The 14,216-nt window shown below is 49.1% G+C and overlaps 1 protein-coding gene across 4 annotated transcripts in view; it reads right to left on the bottom strand.

Moving 5' to 3' along the window:
* Nucleotides 1-1,280: 1,280 nt before the first annotated feature.
* Nucleotides 1,281-14,216, bottom strand: part of tox2 (TOX high mobility group box family member 2) — a 177,452-nt gene continuing 164,516 nt past the window's right edge. For all 4 annotated transcript variants that reach the window (XM_080204580.1, XM_080204577.1, XM_080204579.1 and 1 more), the window contains 4 exons: nt 8,935-9,015; nt 6,244-6,663; nt 4,158-4,291; nt 1,281-2,335 (listed from right to left, as the gene is read on the bottom strand). In XM_080204580.1, the coding sequence (XP_080060706.1) occupies nt 2,299-2,335; nt 4,158-4,291; nt 6,244-6,663; nt 8,935-9,015 (672 nt within the window). In that variant the 3' untranslated portion in view covers nt 1,281-2,298. The remainder of the gene's footprint in view (nt 2,336-4,157; nt 4,292-6,243; nt 6,664-8,934; nt 9,016-14,216) is intronic.

Below are 14,216 nucleotides of genomic sequence, written 5' to 3'. Positions count from 1 at the left end.
TGGATGGGGTTTGTAAGGGAGTGGGATTTTCTGTCCCCACCCCTGCAGCACATTACCTGCGGCTGGAGGAATCTTCCAGTTGCGTCAATGTCTCCAGCGTTTTGTGTGGCTGGCCTATCCCGCCTCCGGGGAACCTGCCACAGGGGGTTTGCCTTTGGCCGGGCTGGAAGATCTCACCGGTCAGAGATTCCCAACGTGTGGCCTTTAAACTCAGGTTAAAATGGAGGGGAACAGGTGCCTATTCTGACTGTAGCCTAACAAGGGATTGGATGAGCAAGGTGTGATGTTCTCACACCCTGGGACAAAGGACAGGGGCAGCTGTGCTAACAGTAAATAGACTTGCTCACTCCAGGAGAGAAAAGAGAGAACGGAAGAAGAGCGATTGGTCAGTAGAGAAAAGTGGTTTCAGGCTCTCTGGGAACGGTCAGAGCGGATTCCGGGGGAAGGAAGTTAAAGAGACGCAGTCAGCAGTCACCTACGGAATATGGGAGATTCGCCCTGGGGGTACGCAGGGAGAGGAAGATCATCAGGACAGGATTTATTGCTGACAGGGGATTTGGAAAACTCTCCAAGACAACCGAACGGTATTGTGAGTTACAGTCACATTCGGCCGGTCTGAAGCTATAGCACGATCAGCACTGAGACCACTTCACAATCATTTCCCAAGTGGGAGAGGGAGGAGATTGAGCCCTCCAAACTGGAGGAGGTGAAAGGACAATGATCTGACCTCCTGTAAAGTATATTTATTAGTCACAAGTAAGGCTTACATTAACACCGCAATGAAGTTACTGTGAAAATCCATCCAGCACCTGTTCAGATCAATGCACCCTAACCAGCATGCCTTTTTGATTGTGGGAGGAAACCGGAGCACCTGGAGGAAACCCACGCAGACATGGGGAAAATGTGCAAACATCACACAGACAGTGACCCAAGCCAGGAATCGAACCCAGGTCCCTGGCACTGTGAGGCAGCAGTGCTAACTACTGTGCCACCGTGTGTTCGCCATTCTCTTGCCCAGCCGGTCAGATGACACAAGGACTGACCATATCTCACCAGCTGGGATTGATGAGAGTGCGTATCGTTTGAATCCGTGCTCAGTGCACTCTCTGTATTCCCGACCCAAGTGTTTCTGCCACATTTCTGTAAATTTAAATGTTGACACAGTCGCACATTGAGCCTTTGGGAGAAGAATGTTCATCTTAACACAGAGAGCCGAACGTAATCTTTAAACTAAATGAGTGTGAATGTTGAATGGAAAGAAGTGACTGTGACACATCCCATGAGTATAAAATTATTATTTTTATTTACTGATGGGGAAAATATAAAAATCAAACAGGAAACAACATAAAACCTGACAGCTGGCGTTAAACTGAACAGAGAAATTCCTCCATGTGTTTTCAGACACCAACTTATTAAGAACGTACAGTTTACTGATGAATTTTTTTTAAATAGACTAAGCAATGTCAATCAAAAAAATTAAATAATTGGGCACATGGCAGAAAAATTAATATTAAAAGCTACAGAATGCATCTATAAAAGGCCCCAGTCACTGGTCTTTAAGAAAAAAAACAAATACATTTGGCATTTTGTACACAAAAGTCCCCACTACACAGTTATTCAACAGTGTGCGCTACCATAGAATCAGAGACAAAAAAAATACTCTCCTCTATAAAGTAAATCACAGAATAATCTTTCAACACACAAAAAGCTTCTGGAATTGTCAACACATCTAGAACATTTAGTAAAACTACAGAAAACAATATCCTAAATATATGCTTTCTCAACAGACTGTTTCACATTTAATATTTTAAAGTCCTCACCATTTGAATTTGTCAATGTTTGAGTGGTCAGTATGAAAAGGCATCTTGATCATAAATAGCTGTCCACTCCAGAATGTTGTGGACTCACAGTCAGTTGGCACGACAGAGTGCCATTCAGCATGAGGGGAAAAAAATCATCACAATAATGTTAAGTCCACAAGCATTAGGCCAAGGGTCCTGAATTAACCACAAGAGCAGTTCATTACAGTAGCAGTTGAGGACTAAGCTTGAGGCAAGCAAAATATTTCCTTCATAGGACAAAGTTAAATTACCCCCTTTTGTTTTAATTTTTAAGCTTTTTTTTGGAAAGAGAGAGGGTTAGAATCCTATGATAAGATGAGTGAGCTTACAGGCCACTGCTTGGGCCTGTAATTCGAAGTGCTGGCTATCTTAACGTCCTCAGTGTTACCAACGTCTGGTGCATCTGTCGGGCTGGTAACTCCCTTGGTGAAGTCCAAGTAAAGGAGGTCTTGTGAGCTCAGGTGAGGTAGAGCGGCTTGTCCCTTGGTAACATGCTTTAATTCAAAGAAAAGGGTGTTAGTGGGAGTGAATCGAGATAAAGCACAAGGTGGTAGCTTCAGCTGGAGGCTGCATTATCATCTGAAGGTGAATGCTATTTTAGTAAAGGTGTAAGATGGAGGCAGGATCAGCTGCCCGGAGCTCTGGCCTATGGGGAAACGCAAGTTTAATAGCAGCAGTAAAATCACGAGCAAAGCAAATTTGATCTGAATACATTGAGTTGGGATTCTTGATATGAAGCATCATTTCCAGCCTATCCTGCATTTTTAACGACCTCTGGGGTGTGTTAGTGTCTAAAGCTCTCCCCTCCTCATGGAGTTATCGACTTGAGAGAGGAGCAATGAATGACTGAATAGAATGATCCCTAGCTCATTTCGAACCCAGTTTAACCAGTATAACCCCTAAATCTAAGCCAGTTTAACCAGTATAACCCCTAAATCTAACCCAGTTTAACCAGTATAACCCCTAAATCTAACCCAGTTTAACCAGTATATCCCCTAAATCTAATCCAGTTTAACCAGTATAACCTCTAAATCTAACCCAGTTTAACCAGTATAACCCCTAAATCTAAGCCAGTTTAACCAGTATAACCCCTAAATCTAACCCAGTTTAACCAGTATAACCCCTAAATCTAACCCAGTTTAACCAGTATATCCCCTAAATCTAATCCAGTTTAACCAGTATAACCTCTAAATCTAACCCAGTTTAACAGTATAACCCCTAAATCTAACCCAGTTTAACCAGTATAACTCCTCAATCTAATCCAGTTTAACCAGTATAACCCCTAAATCAAACCCAGTTTAACCAGTATATCCCCTAAATCTAACCCAGTTTAACCAGTATATCCCCTAAATCTAACCAGTTTAACCGATATAACCTCTAAATCTAATCCAGTTTAACCAGTATAACCCCTAAATCTAACCCAGTTTAACCAGTATATCCCCTAAATCTAACCAGTTTAACCAGTATAACCCCGAAATCTAACCCAGTTTAACCAGTATAATCCCCTAAATCTAAGCCAGTTTAACCAGTATAACCCCTAAATCTAACCCAGTTTAACCAGTATAACCCCTAAATCTAACCCAGTTTAACAGTATAACCCCTAAATCTAACAGTTTAAGTAGTATAACCTCTAAATCTAACCAGTTTAACTGGTATAATCTCTAAATCAAAAACAAAATACTGCAGATGCTGGAATCTGAAGCAAAAACAGAAAATGTTGGAAAATCTCAGCAGGTTTGACAGTATCCGTGGGGAGAGAAATAGAGCCAACATCTCGAGTCTGAATGAAATAAGGTGCACAGTGGTGACACAAGGTGGCTCAGTGGTTGGCACTGCTGCCTCACAGTGTCAGGAACCTGGGTTTGATTCCCAGCTTGGGTCATTGTCTATGCGGACTTTGCACATTCTTCCCACGTCTGCGTGGGTTTTCTCCGGGTGCTCCGGTTTCCTCCCACAGTCTGAAAGACGTGCTGGTTAAGGTGCATTGACCCAAACAGGCGTCAGAGTGTGGCGACTAGGGGAATTTCACAGTAACTTCATTGCAGTGTTAATGTAAGCCTTACTTGTGACTAATAAATAAACTTCTACATTATCGAAGGGTCATCTAGACTCAACTCTAGGCTCTATTCTCTCTCTGGATTTTCCAGCATTTTCTGTTTTTGTTCCCCAAGTCTAATCCAGTTTAGTCACTAACACAGCGTTCTGATCTTTAACCCACACACCCCTTCCTCTACTCATGTGCAACCCGCCTGTCCAATGCAAGCTGAGTTTTAATTTTGCCAGTTGGGCACTGAGCCGCTGCTTTCTGCCGTTTACCTGCAGTGGTTAATGACACACTCATTGTTGCAGTACTCATTGTCCCACTCGCCATTCTGTACTGGTGCATTAGAAGCGTTGGGAGATTGGGCACTGACTGTGTTCTGAAACTCTGGCTGCATGTGAGCATATCCCTGAGGGAAAAGAAGAGAATCCACATTTCATTTCAGAGACACCGTAATTCAGAAACTCACTTCTGGGAGATTTGAAGGGTTTTCAATAAAAGAGTAAATGAATTATTTTAGTCACAGGGTGGTTCTTATTTCTGGTTGGAAAACATTTAAAACAGGTTTTTGGAAATAATCCTGCAGGTATAAGAACATAAGAAATAGGAGCAGGAGTAGGCCATCTAGCCCTTCGAGCCTGCCCCGCCATTCAATAAGATCATGGCTGATCTGTCGTGTCTCAGTTCCACTTTCCCGCCCTCTCCCCATAACCCTTAATCCCCTCTCTTATCAAGAACCCATCAACCCGCTTCTTAAAAATATTTAGCGAGGCAGCCTCCACCACTTCAACGGGCAGAGAATTCCAGAGATTCACCACCCTTTGAGTGAAGAAGTTCCTCCTCAACTCCGTTCTAAACCGCCTCCCCTTTATCTTGAGGCTGTGCCCCCTAGTCCTACTGTCTTTTTTGAGCGGGAAGAGTCTCTCCACCTCTATCCTATCCATCCCATTCATCATCTTATACGTCTCAATGAGATCTCCCCTCATTCTTCTAAACTCTAACGAGTACAAGCCGAGTTTATTCAGCCTCTCCTCATAGCTCAATCCCCTCAACTCCGGTATCAGCCTAGTAAACCTCCTCTGCACTCCCTCCAGGGCCAAAATATCCTTGCGCAGGTGCGGCGCCCAAAACTGCACACAGTACTCCAGCTGCGGCCTCACCAATGCCCTATACAGCTGCAGCAAGACCTCCCTACTTTTATATTCAATCCCCCTCGCTATGAAGGCCAGCATCCCATTCGCCTTCCTGACCACCTGCTGCACCTGCAAGCTGGGTTTTTGCGACTCATGCACAAGGACCCCGAGGTCCCTCTGCACCGTCGCCTGCTGCAGTTTTTCGCCACGTAAGTAATAGTCCTTCCTACCATTCTTCCTACCAAAGTGGACCACCTCACACTTGCCAACATTAAATTCCATTTGCCATTTCTGTATGTATCTGTATGTCTGGGGTTCAAAATTTATCTCACATCATCATTCATTCTGAATTTCACTCTTGACACTTTTACTTTGAACACAAGAGAACAAGAACAAGAACAGTACAGGAACAGGCCCTTCGGCCCTCCAAGCCTGTGCTGCTCATGTTGTCCTATCACCTGTATCCCACTAAACCCCACCTGTTCATGTGTCTATCCAGATAAGTCTTCAATGTCTCTAACACGTCTGCCTCAACCACCTCACTTGTCCGTGCGTTCCAGGCCCCTGCCACCCTCTGTGTAAAAAACTGACCCCCGCACATCTCCACTGAACCTCCCCCCCTTTATCTTGAACTTGTGCCCCCTTGTAATTGTCATTTCTACCCGAGGAAAAAGCCTCCAACTGTTCCCCCTACCCTTACCCCTCATAATTTTATAAACTTCTCTCAGAGGGGACAAATTGTTCTGAGAGGTTTGGGACAATGGCTGTGTGCCCAGGAGGAGTTTCTCTGTTACTGGATGGTTGCTGGTGAAGCAGCTCTGGATGTTCCCGGCGTTTTGAGAGCTGGTGGTTTGACCATAAGACCATAAAACATAGGAGCAGAATTAGGCCACTCGGCCCATTGAGTCTGCTCCACCATTCAATCATGGCTGATATTTCTCTCATCTCCATTCTCTGATCTTTTCCCCATAACCCCTGATCCCCTTATTAATCAAGAACCTATCTATCTCTGTCTTAAAGACACTCAGTGACCCGGCCTCCACAGCCTTCTGCGGCAAAGAGTTCCACAGATTCCCCACTCTCTGGCTGAAGAAATTCCTCCTCATCTCTGTTTTAAAGGATTCTCCCTTTAGCCTGAGGTTGCACCCTCTGGTTCTAGCTTTTCCTCCTAGTGGAAACATCCTCTCCGTGTCCGCTCTATCCAGGGCCTCACGGTATCCTTGCTCACCTGCTGACCCGCTGGAGAGTGAAGCTGTGATTGGACGGGCAATGACATCTGCTGGGAGATGATTGGCTGGCTCTGCACCTGTTGCATGGCGATGGATTGGTTGCGGACGGCACTCTGCTGGTGGTGATGGTGTTGGAGGGAGAGTTGCTGGTGCAGGGGAGGGCTGATCTGCAGCGAGGGAGGCGGCGAACCGCTGAGTGGCATCTGCGACATGACTGTCTTGGAGGCGAGGGTCCTGGAGAGGTTGCGGTGAGAAGGGCCTGAGTACGTCTGCAGCTCGGACTGAGAGAGGAAGGAATTTGGTCCAATGTATGGGGAAGAGGCCTGGGGTGGCAGGGTGTAGAGTGGCTGCTTTTGGGGGATCATGTGTGATTGTTGAGATGTTTGACCATTCTTTGTTTCCACTTGGTCATTGTAACTCTGCAGAAACAAGTCAAATAGAACATATAGTTAGATCACTATTCCTACTCAATAAAACTCTATCGGAACAACGCTGCTCTGGACCGTGACAATCCAGTTCCTGATCATCTTAACTTAGCCTGGTGCTCCCCACAATGACAGAGCACAGACAGCACTTTGGCACATTGTGACCCTTTGTGAAGGCCTGCGGTTAGTACAAGATGAGTTTTCAGTGAGTTGGATTGCCTCCTGGCTATAGTTTGGAGCATATACACTGATTCACCGAGACACTTTCATTCAAGGAAAAACATCTATTTTTACAGGTTTATTTATCAATGTCACAAGTAGGCTTACATTAACACTGCAATGAAGCTACTGTGAAAATCCTCCAGTCATCACACTCTGGTGCCTGTTCGGGTACACTAAGGGACAATTTAGCATGGCCGATGCACCTAACATCTTGGGACTGTGGGGGGAAACCGGAGCACCAGGAGGAAACCCATGCACACACGGGGAGAATGTGCAGATTCCACACAGACAGTGATCCAAGCTGGTAATTGAACTCGGGTCCCTGGCGCTGTGAGGCAGCAGTGCTAACCACCGTGCCACCGTGACAAGATGTGTGCCATTTTGTTTGGTTAAAACATCACACTTTATAATCTATAGCAACACCACATTAAAAAATAAACCCAGATACATACACACAGTGCCACAACACACATCTAAGGTACAGAAAAGCAATAGATCGGCAGATACTAATCCCAGGCAGACTGAACTAAACTCCAATATATCATAGAACATAGAACATAGAACACTACAGCACAAACAGGCCCTTCGGCCCACGAGTTGCGCCGATCACATCAACACCTACCAACCTACAGACCTATCTATAACCCTCAATCTCATTAAACCCCATATACTCATCCAGAAGTCTTTTAAAAGACCCCAGCGAGTTCGCCTCCACCACCACTGACGGCAGCCGATTCCATTCACTCACCACCCTCTGAGTGAAAAACTTACCCCTAACATCACTTCTGAACTTCCCTCATATCGAAAAATTAATAGATCTTGAAGTTTTCCTGGTGACTTTCACCTGCTTTTATAAACTGGGTTTTGAGACTAAGATTAGTCATTCTGAAAGTACTGTCAAAAATAAAGGAATATGGAAAAGTGGGATTGGTGTATCTACAAAATAGTCAGATTTAAACTCTAACATGGGCACTGTATCAGTTACCTGTTTTATATACACCTGCTCCTGCTGTCTATCAGTGACTGTACAGAGTGTACAGTCAGTCTGTTTGGTCTATACTGGAGTTTATGCTGCACATGTGACTCCTCACACCCACTCATCATATCACCCTATCAGCAGATGCCTCTGGTAGTCTCTCCCTTGTGTTAATCCAAGATTATTCATCTCCCAACTCCCTGTAGGAGCGAGTCCCACATTCTCCCCACTCCCCGTGGGAGCGAGTCCCACATTCTCCCCACTCCCTGTGGGAGCGAGTCCCACATTCTCCCCACTCCCTGTGGGAGCGAGTCCCACATTCTCCCCACTCCCCGTGGGAGCGAGTCCCACATTCTCCCCACTCCCCGTGGGAGCGAGTCCCACATTCTCCCCACTCCCCGTGGGAGCGAGTCCCACATTCTCCCCACTCCCCGTGGGAGCGAGTCCCACATTCTCCCCACTCCCCGTGGGAGCGAGTCCCACATTCTCCCCACTCCCCGTGGGAGCGAGTCCCACATTCTCCCCACTCCCCGTGGGAGCGAGTCCCACATTCTCCCCACTCCCCGTGGGAGCGAGTCCCACATTCTCCCCACTCCCCGTGGGAGCGAGTCCCACATTCTCCCCACTCCCCGTGGGAGCGAGTCCCACATTCTCCCCACTCCCTGTGGGAGCGAGTCCCACATTCTCCCCACTCCCTGTGGGAGCGAGTCCCTCATTCTCCCCACTCCCCGTGGGAGCGAGTCCCACATTCTCCCCCACTCCCCGTGGGAGCGAGTCCCACATTCTCCCCACTCCCTGTGGGAGCGAGTCCCACATTCTCCCCACTCCCTGTGGGAGCGAGTCCCTCATTCTCCCCACTCCCCGTGGGAGCGAGTCCCACATTCTCCCCACATTCTTCGGGTAAAGATGTTTCTCTGAATTCCTGATGGGTTTTATTAGTGATGATCTTATATCGATGGCCCCTAACCTTTGGCTTGTCCACAGCTTTACTCTGTAGGAAAGTGGGGATGTTTTCTAACGAGTAAGATTGTGTCTGTGGTGTTGTGGAACTGGATGTCATTCCTTACCTTCGATACTAAACTGGCTCGATAGGCAGCGAGTGCTTTCAAGTATTCCTTTTTTGCAGCCTCGGTTTTCCTCTTGTATGCCTATAAAAACAAAAATCAAACTCCATCATCTTATTAACCGAGGAAAACAGATCAAGGTCAATGATTGGCTCATCAGAGTAGGAGAGATGATGCCATCAGTTTGATGTGATAATTAGCTGAAATTGTTCTTGGGTTTTTAAAGTCTGGTGGATTCTGTAGTAAAGAGAGGGTCTGAATCCTCTCAGTGTCAGGGGCAGCAGGTACCTGGGTACACCACCACCTGGATTCTCCCTCCAAACCCCTCACCATGCTGACTTGGAAACATTTCACTCTTCCTTCACTGTCGCTGGGCCCACGTCCCGGAAAGCCCTCCCTGACATCTTTCCCAACCACTCTGACCATGGTCTGTTTCCCTGTCTTCTCTCTTTTAAATTTATTCACAAGATGTGAGTGTCACTGGCTGGTTACAGTATTCATTGTCCATCCCTACTTGCCCTCAAGTCAGAGATGCTGAGCTGCCTTCTTGAACCGCTGCAGTCCCCGTGGTGTAGGTACACCCACAGTGCTGTTAGAGTGGGAGTTCCATGATTCTGTGGGGTTGAGACCTTGGGGAGGAAGGATCAGGAAATTCTGAAGCAAGGACAGGGATGGGGGGTGAGGAGTGGGGTGAGCGGGGTGTGGGGTGAGGCGGGGGTGAGTGGGGTGTGGGGTGAGGCGGGGGTGGGTGGGGTGTGGGTTGAGATGGGGGTGGGTGGGGGTGGGCAGATGTAGGGTGAGGCAGGGGTGAGGTGAGGTTGGGCGGGGGTGGGCAGGAGTGGGCAGGGTGTGGGATGAGGTGGGGATGGGTGGGGGTAAGGCGGGGGTGGGCGGCAGTTACTCTCAGCCCCTCACCTCCTGCTTACTGATGTCAAGTTCCTCAATTGGGCAATGAGTGCCTTTGATTGAGGAAGTGCCCCCACTCCCTGGGAGTTGCACGCCCCTCGGTGACAGAGCTGTCTGTAACTGGGTTAAACCTAGCGACAGTGAGGTCCTTGTGCGGTCACTCATTTTAAGGACCTCAACTGGCAGTGGGTCAGGAAAGTTGACTGTGGGCCTTCCTGCCCAGAACTTCATTTGAGCAGAGACAGGGAGATGGCAAGAGGGTGACGGGGTGGCAGGGAGGAGGCAGGGGATGGCAGGGGGTGGCAGGGAGGTAGGGAGGAGGCAGGGTTCAGGGGCACCCCTCCAGCTGAAGTCCGTGCTCTCCCCACCTCTCTCTCCGCCACGAGCTACAGCAGAAGTCCCAACATTTCCTGCTCGCGATTCCTCCTTTCAGGATGCTACAGAATGAAGTGAGATGCACTTCTATCAGGATTCTTTGTATTTTATTGAAGTGACCATCCCAATACCATGGCTAGTTTGTGTCTTTGCAAATTATTAATGTGCCATATACATATTGGAAAGGACTGGACGATCTCTGATGGCATTAATAAGCTGCGGAGAGAATTCTTTATGCAATAAAATGTGAAGTTTATTCTGCTCATTCAAATTGGATTATAAATCTCCCAGCAGCACAGATTTCAAACTTTATATTAAAGATCCTCAGTCACAAGGAGAAGCAACAAATGAAAACTATTGTGATATCGAAAGGAAACTGCGCTCTCCTTGAAGAATCCTTTTTTGAATTTGGCAACAAAATTAATGAATATCAAAAAATAAAAAAACTCTGGTGTAAGATAACCTGGAAAACCAAGATAATCCTGGTCTATCTGAGGGAGGGGCTGAACCAGGATTAACACCGCATTATTTACTTAGGAAGAGAGGAACAGGAGGAGGCTATGCTGCTCACCAAGCCTGTTCTGTCTTCAGCACGTTGGTACAGTGGTTATCACTGCTGCCTCTCTGTGCCAGGTACCCGGGTTCAATCACTGTCTGTGTAGAGTTTGCACATTGTCCCCTTGTCTGCCTGGGTTTCCTCCGGGTGCTCCGGTTTCCTCTAATACTCCAAAGATGTGCGAGTTAGGTGGATTGGCCAAGCTAAATTGCCCCTTAGTGTCAGAGGGACTAGGACTGTAAATATGTGGGGTTACGGGGATGGTAGCTGGATGGGATTGTTCTCAATGCAGGCTTGATGGGCCAAATGGCCTCCCTTCTGCACTGTAGGTTCTAATGAAGTGATGGCTAATCTGAGACCTAATTCCATATACCCACTGTTAATATTCCTTAATACCTCCGATTAATAATAATTTATCAATCTCAGATTTAAAATTATCAATTAATCTAACATCAGTTGTCATTTGTGGAATAGAATTCCAAACCTCTAGCACTGTCTATAGTATTGTGTGACAATATCCCTGCGCTAAACCCATCTAATAACTGCAAACCGAGTGTTTTAAAAAAAAATCTGGAATTAAGAATCCACTGCTGATCATGTAACCAATGTCGACTGTCTTAAAAACCCATCTGGTTCACTAATGTTCTTTAGGGAAGGAAATCTGCCATCCTTACCCAGTCTGGCCTGTGAACAATCAGCAGCAGCAGAATTGTACTCAACTATAATCTGCAATCTCATGGCCCGGAATATCCCCCACTCTACCATTAGCACCAAGCCAGGGGATCAGCCTGGTTGAACAGAGAGTGCAGGAGGGCGTGTCAGGAGCAACTCACCAAGGCTCCTTCAACAGCACCTTGCAAACTCACAATCTCTACCATCTAGAAGGACAAAGGCAGCAGACACATGGGAACACCACTGCCTGGAGATTCCCCTCTAAGATGCCCACTATCCTAACTCGGAAATATAATCTCTGTTCCTTTACTATTACTGGGTCAAAATCTAAGAACTCTCTCCCTATCTACATCAGATGGACTGCAGTGATTCAAGAAGGCAGCTCACCCCCATCCTTTCAAAGACAATTAGAGATGGGCAGTAAATGTTGGCCGAGCCACGATGCCCACATCCTGTGAAAATTCAAAAATAGTAACAAACTAATTTCACTTTTACTAATGCTGGTTCTAACATTTAGCCAAAGCCCCCTTGTCCGAGAAACCCCCCCAATCTTCCAAATCCACTCAACTGTTCACTGTTGTGTCTGTAACTGATAATGGGAAGGCCCTGGATTGCTTCCAGGAAGGTGAAAGCACTGACACTGAGTATTGAGGGTAGTGTCGGGAACAGTTCTGGGAGGCAATGTTGAGGACAGTGCTGGAGGGAGGGGGTGTCAGAGCACAGTGCGGGGGGGAGGGGGTGTCAGAGTGCAGTGCTGGGGGGAGGGGGTGTCAGAGTGCAGTGCTGGGGGGAGGGGGTGTCAGGGCTCAGTGCTGGGGGGAGGGGGTGTCAGGGCTCAGTGCTGGGGGGAAGGGGGTGTCAGAGTGCAGTGCTGGGGGAGGGGGTGTCAGGGCTCAGTGCTGGGGGGAGGGGGTGTCAGGGCTCAGTGCTGGGGGGAGGGGGTGTCAGAGTGCAGTGCTGGGGGAGGGGGTGTCAGGGCACAGTGCTGGGGGAGGGGGTGTCAGAGCGCAGTGCGGGGGGGAGGGGGTGTCAGGGCTCAGTGCTGGGGGGAGGGGGTGTCAGAGCGCAGTGCTGGGGGGAGGGGGTGTCAGGGCACAGTGCTGGGGGGAGGGGGTGTCAGGGCACAGTGCTGGGGGGAGGGGGTGTCAGGGTGCAGTGCGGGGGGGAGGGGGTGTCAGAGTGCAGTGCTGGGGGGAGGGGGTGTCAGGGTGCAGTGCTGGGGGGAGGGGGTGTCAGAGCGCAGTGCTGGGGGGAGGGGGTGTCAGGGCACAGTGCTGGGGGGAGGGGGTGTCAGAGCGCAGTGCTGGGGGGAGGGGGTGTCAGGGCACAGTGCTGGGGGGAGGGGGTGTCAGGGTGCAGTGCTGGGGGGAGGGGGTGTCAGGGCGCAGTGCTGGGGGGAGGGGGTGTCAGGGCACAGTGCTGGGGGGAGGGGGTGTCAGGGCGCAGTGCTGGGGGGAGGGGGTGTCAGGGTGCAGTGCTGGGGGGAGGGGGTGTCAGGGCGCAGTGCTGGGGGGAGGGGGTGTCAGGGCGCAGTGCTGGGGGGAGGGGGTGTCAGGGCACAGTGCTGGGGGGAGGGGGTGTCAGGGCGCAGTGCTGGGGGGAGGGGGTGTCAGGGTGCAGTGCTGGGGGGAGGGGGTGTCAGGGCGCAGTGCTGGGGGGAGGGGGTGTCAGGGCGCAGTGCGGGGGGGAGGGGGTGTCAGAGCACAGTGCTGGGGGGAGGGGGTGTCAGGGCGCAGTGCCAGGGTGAGGTGAGCCGGGGGCAGTGTCCCAGGATACTGCCCAGTTATGGCCCTGTCCACCCAGGGGCTGTACTTACCTCTGTGCCTCTGGTGAGTTCCCTCCACCTGGTTCACACTTCCAAAAACCTGTTGTAAATGTTGTGTTGGTGAGGGTGGGGGGAGGACGGGTGGTGGAATCCTGTCCATGCGATTTTAAACTCCTCACCCCCAACCCCAGAACCCACCTTGGGGACAGCATAAAATTCTGCCCTTGAACCTCTGGCCAATGGGAACAGTTTCTCCTGATCTGCTTCGTTCAGACTGCTCAATGTTCGAACATCTCGATCAAGTCTGTTCTCAACCTTCTCTTCTCCAGAGGATCACAGACTCTCTACAGAGCAGAACGAGGCCATTCAGCCCATCTATCCTGCACTGTCTCTCCAAAAGAGCATCTTATCCAGGTCCTCCCCCTTCCAAGGAGAAAAACCCTACCTTCCCCAATCTTTCAAAGTCCCTCATGGATGGATGAATTCTTGTAAACCTTTTCTATACCCTTGCTCTCCAAAACTTTCACATCCGTCCTATCACTCCGGGCTCATTCATAGAATCCCTGCAGTGTGGAAGGAAGCCATTCGGCTCATCCAATCTGCATTGACCATAATCCCACCCAGGTCCTATCCCCACAACCCCATGCACTTACCCTACTTGTCCCCCTGACACTAAGGGGCAATTTAGCATGGCCAATCAACCTAACCTGCACATCTTTGGAGTGTGGGAGGAAACTGGAGCACCCGGAGGAAACCCACGCAGACATGGGGAGAATGTGCAAACTCCACACAGACAGTGAGCTGAGCCAGGAACTGAACTCAGGTCCTTGGTGCTGTGAGGCAGCCGTGCTACACTGAGTCACCCCAAGGCAATGCTCCACTTCAGACAAGCAAGGAAATGGTTCAGGAGCGAGGTTCCAGTTGTCACATACGCTGATAAATTCATCCTAGCAAACGATATGGCAGAGGCAGATCCTCACTTCACCGTGCGATTGGCTGGAAGGATTGTCC

This window comes from Carcharhinus amblyrhynchos, chromosome 16 (assembly GCF_965287045.1).
Source record: "Carcharhinus amblyrhynchos chromosome 16, sCarAmb.v2.hapA, whole genome shotgun sequence".
Lineage (NCBI taxonomy): Eukaryota > Metazoa > Chordata > Chondrichthyes > Carcharhiniformes > Carcharhinidae > Carcharhinus > Carcharhinus amblyrhynchos.
The sequence above is the reverse complement of the archived record's forward strand: the minus strand, read 5'-3'. Positions and strand labels throughout refer to the sequence as shown.